Source organism: Atta colombica, unplaced genomic scaffold (assembly GCF_001594045.1).
Source record: "Atta colombica isolate Treedump-2 unplaced genomic scaffold, Acol1.0 scaffold172, whole genome shotgun sequence".
NCBI lineage: Eukaryota > Metazoa > Arthropoda > Insecta > Hymenoptera > Formicidae > Atta > Atta colombica.
In genome coordinates, this window is record NW_017259263.1 from 512,569 (window position 1) to 521,964 (window position 9,396).

The window sequence follows — 9,396 nt, forward strand, 5'->3', positions numbered from 1 at the left end:
TTTTGTGTTTTGCACTAAAAATTCATTTTTACGTTAATCGGACACCTTGCGTAATGCTAATGCCGAACTGTAACTTTTAAGTTTTATAACTCAAAAAATACTTAATAAAAAATCACTTTATTACAGTATTTTGAAAAGCTCTTGATACCAGCTATTACATTCTCGCATAAAAAAATAGGATATTCCATTTTAAAAAATTGATGTAATCTTGATCTGACCTTGGCGATGTCACTCAAGATCAAACTGATAAGATCAATAAATAGATCTTTTTGATTACAACTTTGTCTTTAACATTTTTTTCAATAACACTTTTCTGAGGAGTTATTTGATCGTCCCGGAATTTCTTGTGAGTGGACACTGTATATTTCTAATTATATATCGTGTACAAAGAATTAGGTTAAAAAATATCACATATGTAGAAATTACAATATAAAATTTATGCAATAAAAAATATTTAAATGAAGCGATTTTATTTAAAATTTTATTTAAAAAACATATTAGGTGTACAATTTTGCTTCCGCCGTTTTTTTTCCGAAATTCGAGGCTTTATTGTAAAAAACTTATACATTTATGATTCAAAGTATTGTCCATCGCTAGCCACTACTTTCTCCCATCTTTCGGGTAGCGTACGAATCCCGCATCGAAAAAACTGATCATTTTTTGAAGCTATCCACGAATCGATCCAATTTTTTACTTCTTCATAAGACCGGAAGTGCTGGTCAGCCAGGCCGTGTGCCATTGATCGAAACAAATGATAGTCAGAGGGAGCAACGTCTGGAGAATACGGCGAGTGGGGTAGGACTTCCTATTTCAACGTTTCCAAATATGTCTTGATCACTTTCGCAACATAGGATCGAGCGTTGTCATACTGCAAAATCACTTTATCGTGTCTCTCGTTGTATTGCGGCCGTTTGTCTTTCAATGCTCGGCTCAAACGCATCAATTGCGTTCGATACCGATCGCCTGTGATTGTTTCAGTCGGTTTTAACAGTTCATAATACACTACGCCGAGCTGGTCCCATCAAATACAGAACATGACCTTGAACATCAAAATCACCGTTCTTGAAGCGATGAAACCACTCACGACACGTTCTTTCACTAATAGTGGCCTCACCATAAGTATTTGAGAGCATTCGATGAGCCTCAGCCGCAGATTTCTTCATATTGAAGCAAAAAATTAAAACCTCCCGCAAATGATGAGAATTTGGCTCATAAACTGACATTTTCAATCGAGAATAACTTTATGATGCAGACACAAATCGACTAATGTTTCTATGGGATTATGTTGACAGATGCCCAAGTTTATTGTATGACGTCTATGATCTATTTATTTCGACTACCACTTACCGCTAAAGCCATCTATAGGAAAACGGCGGAAGCAAAGTTGTACACCTAATAGTAATCAATAAGAGTCAAGTTGATAAAATAAATCACGATCTTTCAGATTTCTCAATTTTTATTCTTTATCTTTTATAATTTTAATTGTTAACATAATATTTGTTAACATAATATTTTGCATAAAGATCATTAAGATACAAATTATCTCTTATTATAGCGATATAATCGATTCGCTTGCAAGCTAGCATGGGGGTATGTATATACGATGTGCGCACGGAATGAAAACCTGTGATGTTTAAGCGAAACTAATATTAGAGCGATTGCAGCCGCGTAGTTAATAGAACGTCGGTTTCATCCCCAGGATAATGAAGCACAGCTAGAACGAAGCGCCAACAGTGTGGCATCGATTGCATCATCGGTTCGGAACGAGAAATTGCCATCACGTATTCACTCATACTCATTTAATCCTCGAATATTGTTTTAAAATGGGAGCGTCTTGAGTAATAAATTTGTTGAAGCTCATTATTTTTCGGAGGATACATAAAAGAATCTATTATTGAATCTATTATAGCTATGATATTGAACTAAATGTATAAAGGATATGAAATTAAAAAAATATATGTAATAAAAAAGTTATATATTGTATAAGTGAAAATAATTAAAATAATGAAAATAATTATTAAACGAGTTTTTCCAATATGTATGTATAATTCGATAATCTATTCCGATAAAATACTATTTGTTTGAGAGAAAGTCATTTTACTTATGGAGAATTAAAAAAATTATTAGAGTTGATGTGAGTCATCTCGAATATCGCATGCCTCTGAAATCAGATTCGCAGAGAATTTCGCCAAACTGGAAAGACCGACATTGAATGCCGAAACGTCGATAGCTTTCAGCGACGTGATGTCGCCCGAACGAATCAACGAATCCTGATTTCTCTCGTTCAAATTATACTAGAGGATGCAATCAAAACCTGCGATCGCGACCCCCGGAGGCTTCTTCATTATTCGCGGACATTGAAGCTGGGGAAGCGGCTCTCTCCGTTCGTGTTGGCATTGTTTGCGTAACAATCACGTTAACTGAATTATCCTGATCACATCGGGTGCGCGTTCAAACACGCGCCACCTCTTCGACCCTTTTCCACCTGCCATTCCCCCTTTTCGCCTACTTCACCTGTAATTGATTGGATTTTTTATTTGTACAATGCATTGCTGATAAACCGATATAAAATGAGGACTAAGGCTTGAGCTCTTTTCATCTTTCATTCGAGGACACTTTGAAAAGGTGCTTGATGCTTCAGTTCGCTTTTGACCGCAAGGAGTGACCATAAGGATGTATTTATCTTACCGATGTTAAGTGCTAGAAGTTCATTCAAATGAAAGTGAGCGAAGAAATTTCTTTTATTTTTGTCCTCTTAATTTATTGATTCAGCTTTCTCTAAGATTCCTCAAGTTCCTAAGGATGTTCTGATCTCCAAAAAATTTCCAAAAGATCATCCCAAACAACAATAATGGTTTTAAAAAACGATCCATTTTGCGAAAAATTGATTTTTCTAACTAAAAGGGGATACTTTAAATCGTTCTCTTTGTAGAATTGTTGTTGTTTTTTTTTTTTATAAAAAGAGTTATATTTCGGAGCGATCTTTTTGCAAAAAGTTGATTTTTAGCGAATTGATCTGGAGATTGCACATTCTTACAAGTTTCTCGATGTATTGAATTTTCGAATTTTAAAATCATCTAATTTTCATTTTTTTAGACATGAAATCTAACCAGAGGAAATTAAGGAAATTAATGAGAGCCGTAAGAAATGGAGTCACAAGAATCAAGTTTCGTGGAAACGAAAGCCAAAGTAAACAGTTCAACGCGATCATACAAACATTGAATTATTTTTGCATGCATACGACTATTCATGGTCTTCGTCACATCGTTAATCCTGAATTACATATAATTGAACGATTCCTGTGGCTTGTCGTGTTTGTAATATCTTCTACAATCGCTAGCAACGTGATTTACTCACTTGCTCTTAGATTCCAGGTAAATTATATGTATGAAAGAAAAAAACTAAAATTTCAATCGTATACAATATATCGTATATATATATATATATATACGATACTAATCTCTCAAATATATATATATATATATGTACATATTATTCGGAATATTATTTTTGATTTCTAAAGATTTTGTGATAGTATAAAGTGATAAAATAAGTTTTAACAGAGCCTTAAACTTTTTAAAATATCGAATGCACACTTTAAATATCTTACGATGAAATCTCATTCCAAGAAAATGAAAATATAATCATCTTTGAAAAAAAGTAAAAATATTTCATTTCTTGAAAAAGAGTGACAATTTTCATTCTTTTTAGAATGAATTTTCACTTGAAAGGAACGAAAATCTTACTTAAAAAAAAAAGTGAAATTTCACTCTTTTGAAGTGAAAATTCATTCTAAAAAGAGTGAAAATTGTTATTCTTTTTTAAGAAGTGAAATATTTTCATTTTTTTTCGCAACATGATATTACCTTATATAGCACTTGAGTTATGTTAATATGAAGTGAGATTTTTTTGAAATTTCATTCTAAAAAGAATGAAGATCGTCACTTTTTTCAGAAAGAAGTGAGATATTTTCACTTTTTTTCAAGTATGGTGTTGTGTTTTCATTCCTCTGGAATGAGATTTCTGCAAGAAATTTAGAGTACATTATATACATTTATTTAGGATGCGCCGACGGTGATTGACATCGAATCGGTGCATTATGGGACTTCGTATCTACCCTTCCCGAGCGTGACGCTTTGTCCGAATGACCGTGTCGACTGGAATCGAGTCCTCGAACTCGAATTAAAAATTTTTCCTAATGGTACGGATAAAGCAAGTCTCGAAACTTTTCGGAAAATATTGGGCAAGCTTTCTATGATGAGTTTCGGGGATTTTGATGAACTGGATTTTCTGAAGAATCAAAATGTTCATAGTCTCGCAGGTAAAATATTTATTTTTTTCCTAAATTTTTTCATGCGATCGAATTATAGCGTATATAATTTTTCTAATTTTTCTAATTTTATCTTCAAAACTTTAGTCAGAAGCAAGACACTAATGTCTTATGAAACGTCGATAATTAAATTTTGATAACATTATTTAAATTAATATTATCTTAAGCGTTTTAAATACGTGCGTATATTTTATATATGCATGAATGCATTTGCACTTCTTTTATTGAAGTTGAAAAGTAATTATTATTGAATAGGTATCAACATAACTCAAGTGCTATATGAGGTAATGCCACGCTGCGATCAATTACTGTCCTCTTGCTGGTGGCGTAACGCCGATCGCAATTGCTGCGATATCTTCCAGGTGCAGAAGACCGAATATGGTTTCTGTTATTCGTTTAATTCTGAAGTAGCACAAACACCTCCAACGGATCCTACGGAATCGTGGCCACGTAGAGCATCTGGCTACGGTGATTGGACCGGTGTCAAGGTTACGATTCATCTAGGAAGCATAACGAAGCCATCAAATTCTAGTGAGAATAATGCTAGTATGTAATATTTTACGTGATAAGGCTTAATGATCTATATGATTTATACGAAAAACCAGTGCTATCGTGTATCTAGAGATGAAGCAGGAAGATGCTTCGATACTCCACAAAAAATATCATCTTGAATAAATAGTTTTTGAAAATTTGAAATTGCAATGACCGAGTGCTGATTCGCTTGCTAGTCACGCTACTGGCTTATTGCCTTCACTTTCTATTTGAAAGAATCAAAGCTTGATCGGTGCGAATTGAACACCTTCTCAGCAAATTTACTTCGCTAGACTTGTCTGAAAGTATAGAAATGCTTCCAATACAATATCGCGGCTATACAACAATATAAAATGAATATATATAAATATATATATCTACATTTTCGTTTTATATTGTTGTACATATATACAGGATTTCGGAAATCATAGTACAGGTAGCAAGGAGATGAATTCTCATAAAATAAGTCGAAATAAGTCGAAAATAAGTAAAAATAAGTCGAAAATATAGTATAAAATTATTTTGCACAGAGCTCTGTTTAAAGAGAAAAAATCAAATTCGAAAATATTGTTTTCGATTAAGAGGTAATATACAAATACAAACGTTCGAAGAAGTAAAGAATGTGAACATATCATCATGGGTTGATTCTTTAATCTCCGATAAGTTGTCTGCAACATATAAAGAGTGATTTTCAACAATTTTTCAGTTCAATATAAAATAATACATTGAAACTTATTGTTTTATTTTAAACTAGACCAAGTTCAGACTGACATAGAAATAGCGGTGAATAGTCAGATTGGATAAACCAAATAGATTGTCTGACCATGCAACAGTCCACACAATGCGCGACGGGTCTGCTGCGATAGAATCAAGCGACATTGTGTTGCCTAAAATCATTGTTCTGAACATGTAGGACATCAATTATGTTCATTCTTTCAGATCATTGAATTCTTAATGCTCGACAATTTCTTGTCGAGATATATTAAGTTAAATGATAATGTTAATTATTTAATTTTCAGCGCTTTATTTGCGCGAAAGTTACAATCAATTTTTTTATATTGAAAAAATGATAGGTGGATTTTAAAGAGAAAATTTAGATCTTTTTATTCGTATTTTAAAGAATACCGAGCATTACTTTATTCGTTTTTTGCAGTGAATGATAAAAATAAAAAAAAAATACTTTTTGCTTCGTTTTTGCAATGTTAATTTAATGTTGAATAATTCGGTGAAAAAAATATAACGTATAATATAATGCTCAACAATACACAAATTAAAGATAAAGATTTATTTTTTTGAGTTTATTACTTTTGTGTGCGATTTTTAATTTACGTCATGGAACTTTGCAAAGCTCATAACAAATTTTTAGATTTGACTGATTCATTTGTATTCGTATAACTCTAAAATAATTCAGATCGTTATCTAAACTACTGATTTGAAAAGTAAAGACTTTGACTTTAAAATGTTTTTTGGATAATTTTATTATGGTAATTTTTAACACAGTTACATTCTTGCTTGAAAATTTTTATATTTTTGAAGAATATACTAGATAAAGGAATAGAATCCATTAATTTTTTGGGTAATTTTTTTTATATTTATTCGTAACTTTTTATTGTACTCCTGTTTTAACATTTTTACGCAAATTGTATGCATAATTTCAGTTTAGATTATCATGTATTATTTGTTATTGCATTATTTGGACAAAGGGATATAAATGCATTATCTGAATAAACATTTAGCATAAATCCAAACTACAGCCAGGGAGAGAGAGGAACCATATAATGGCAAACTGGATGTAAACTCGGCTAAACTGACGGATTAATAACTAATATTATTTCTGTCGAGATCCGTTAAATGACGAAGTATACATCACGACATATCGTTACTAATCCATCGTTATGCAAACGCGTCGCAGAGTCTCGCAAATATGATTTTAATATCCTCGCGAAAGCCGTCGACCACTAGGATGCATTTTGAATAGGACGCGACTTCCATTCTGCCATAATGTCGCTCCTTTATTACCCATGCGAAATGGAAAGGGATTTATCGTAAACTGCAAAATCGATATATCGGGACTGTATTGCACGAGGCAGTTATTGAAATGTCGCTTTCAAAGAACTTCACGGTCCTTGTACCGATTTTAAGCTGCTTTTACCGGATCTATCCAGTTCAAGCTTATAAAAAAAAAAGAATTTTTAAAAGGTTAAAAATTGTCCTTGAATAAAAAATCTCTTTGAATATCATTAATCTTAATATCTCAATAACAAATTGTTATGCAGAGCAGGTTGATGGCGTTGTGGTGATAATAAACGAGCCTCATGTCTGGCCCAACAGTGGCACTATGATACCGTCAGGTTCGCTGGTCAGCATGTCTTTACAATGTATTTCTGGATACGCTACTCAGAGAGTTCTCGAACTGGACAAAGATAAACAACCATGCCAATACGATGAAAACGGCGTGTACCATCAGGAGACCTGCTTGTCGCTTTGCAAACGTTACTGGGTTGCCAAGTATTGCAATTGCAATCCGTCTTTTTTTTTCCCCGCAAGTATGATTTCTTACATTTAGCGGAATGACGTACATCTTCATTAATGTTTCATTTATGTTTCAGCCACCCGTTTTCGTGACTGCACAATCGAGGATTTCACTTGTCTGATTACTTATAATGGTAAGCAAGCTCTCATCGGAAATTTTATTTATCTCAATATATTTCGTGAATATGTATTTTAAATATAATTAACCAAAATGAATATAATTTACTTTTGTGAAACATTGAATGGCGACACAAGATTTGTTCAACGACTACATTGTTCACTTTGGCGACGACTACTCATATGACATTCCTAGCATGATTTGCAACTGCTTGCCGGAATGCGACTACTTCATCTACAATACTCAGTTTTCTAACGTGCCATTACATAGCATGAATGACATTATGTTGGACGTACATTACCTAGGGCAAACTAGTTTTCGCTATAAAACGGACATAGTTATCTCACAAATGGATCTTCTCGGTAAGTTCTCTGCATTTTTCAAACACGTATGTTATATTTCTTTCTTGCCGAAAATCTTTCGCCTAATATAAAAAATCGATAAAACGATAATAACTATAAAATGAATTCTTTGATTAACAGTTTTTATTGAATTTATATTTATTTACAATTACATTAGAGAGGATTTAATTCTGGAAAAATTAATAGTACATTATTATTCAGCGTGATTATTAAATCGGATTTGAGAAATTTATACAAACGAGATGAAAGAACCGGAAATGGAAAAACGTAAATGCCATTTTATTCAAATTCACTTTCGAGGTTTGCGGAAAACTTTAATTTGCGGTACCTTAATTATTTCCCTATCTCTATTAGCCGTTCCGCAGTGGTTTCCCAGCATATAATGAGTCCCGCGAGATAGTAAGTTACGAATTCATAGCACTCTCATGCCTTTTGCTCAAAATGTTTACGTGGCAGCTATCTTGGATATTATTCGTGATCGTATCATAAGAAAGTAAAATATTTAGCTACAGTTGCATGCGAGATCAGTGTGTAAAATTTCGCCTAGATTATGGATTAAAACTGCGTTCTAAAAATTAATATTAACATGTAAATCACGCTTAGAGCAACCCGTTTCAATTTCGTTTAAGTTTCCATTATCCATTGACATGTTCCATCAGTATCATCGAATATTTTGTCACAATCATCATATTAATAACTTGAACGATTTATACTTAATTCATTGCAGTATCTTTCGGCGGTATAATCAGCTTATTCCTGGGCGGTTCATTACTCAGCGTTATCGAGCTAGTTTATTATCTGGTGAGTGTGATGTTTTCCTCTTTGCGATCGCGATTGAAAACCGAAGAAAAGCCGAGAAACCGATCAAGCGTGATCCATACGCGAGTGCTGCCCATACTGGATTACAATCCTCTAAAACCGTGGGCGAGAAAGATACCGATTTTCACGAATTACGGCCTCGCAGAGTTGAATTTGAACAGATATTGAATTACCGTGAAGTCTTTCAATGGGCGAGCTGCTTGGAGAGTTTGTATCAGCCGTGTCTGACTGCGAAATTGAGAAGGTAAAATAAGAGAACTTTATCATTCTGAATCGATATTTATATGTCGAAATATGGACACATTTGCGTGTACGAGCGCGTATATTCCATTAGTAGAATTCTATGCTTTCTAAAGTTGAGAGAAATAAATTTTTTAAAAAAGAATTAGATATACTTGTATTAAATCGCGTGAAGAGTACTATTTGTTGGAATAAACGGATGTCATCCCGTTTTTCATAGACATGTTGGTTATTGTGTTTTACCATGAAGCTGTCTCTATAAATCAGGAAGTAGCTGCGATATTGATCGGATTTGACAAGGAAATCGAGAATGCCTTGTTCACATGAAATCTGGTATCTATCTTCTAGAATCCATGTTCATGTGTGGATATGTGTATGTATATGAGAGAAAGGGGAGGAAGGGGGGAAGGAGAGAGAGAGAGAGAGAGAGAGAGAGAGAGAGAGAGAGAGAGAGAGAGAGAGAG

General features: G+C 33.5%; 1 protein-coding gene across 1 annotated transcript; it reads left to right on the forward strand.

Moving 5' to 3' along the window:
- Window positions 1-1,584: 1,584 nt before the first annotated feature.
- Window positions 1,585-8,860, forward strand: LOC108686269 (pickpocket protein 19-like). Its single transcript, XM_018191489.1, has 6 exons — window positions 1,585-1,590; window positions 4,063-4,321; window positions 4,586-4,861; window positions 7,138-7,407; window positions 7,471-7,527; window positions 8,601-8,860. Exons 1-6 carry the CDS (start codon window positions 1,585-1,587, stop codon window positions 8,858-8,860), a joined length of 1,128 nt encoding a protein of 375 aa, XP_018046978.1.
- The last annotated feature ends 536 nt before the right edge of the window (window positions 8,861-9,396 follow it).

What these genes read in the sequence shown, in the direction of transcription:
- LOC108686269 (XM_018191489.1), top strand. An exon ending in AAATGTTCATAGTCTCGCAG is followed by an intron (nt 4,322 to 4,585) that starts GTAAAATATTTA and finishes ATTATTGAATAG; the next exon opens with GTATCAACATAACTCAAGTG. An exon ending in AACGAAGCCATCAAATTCTA is followed by an intron (nt 4,862 to 7,137) that starts GTGAGAATAATG and finishes ATTGTTATGCAG; the next exon opens with AGCAGGTTGATGGCGTTGTG.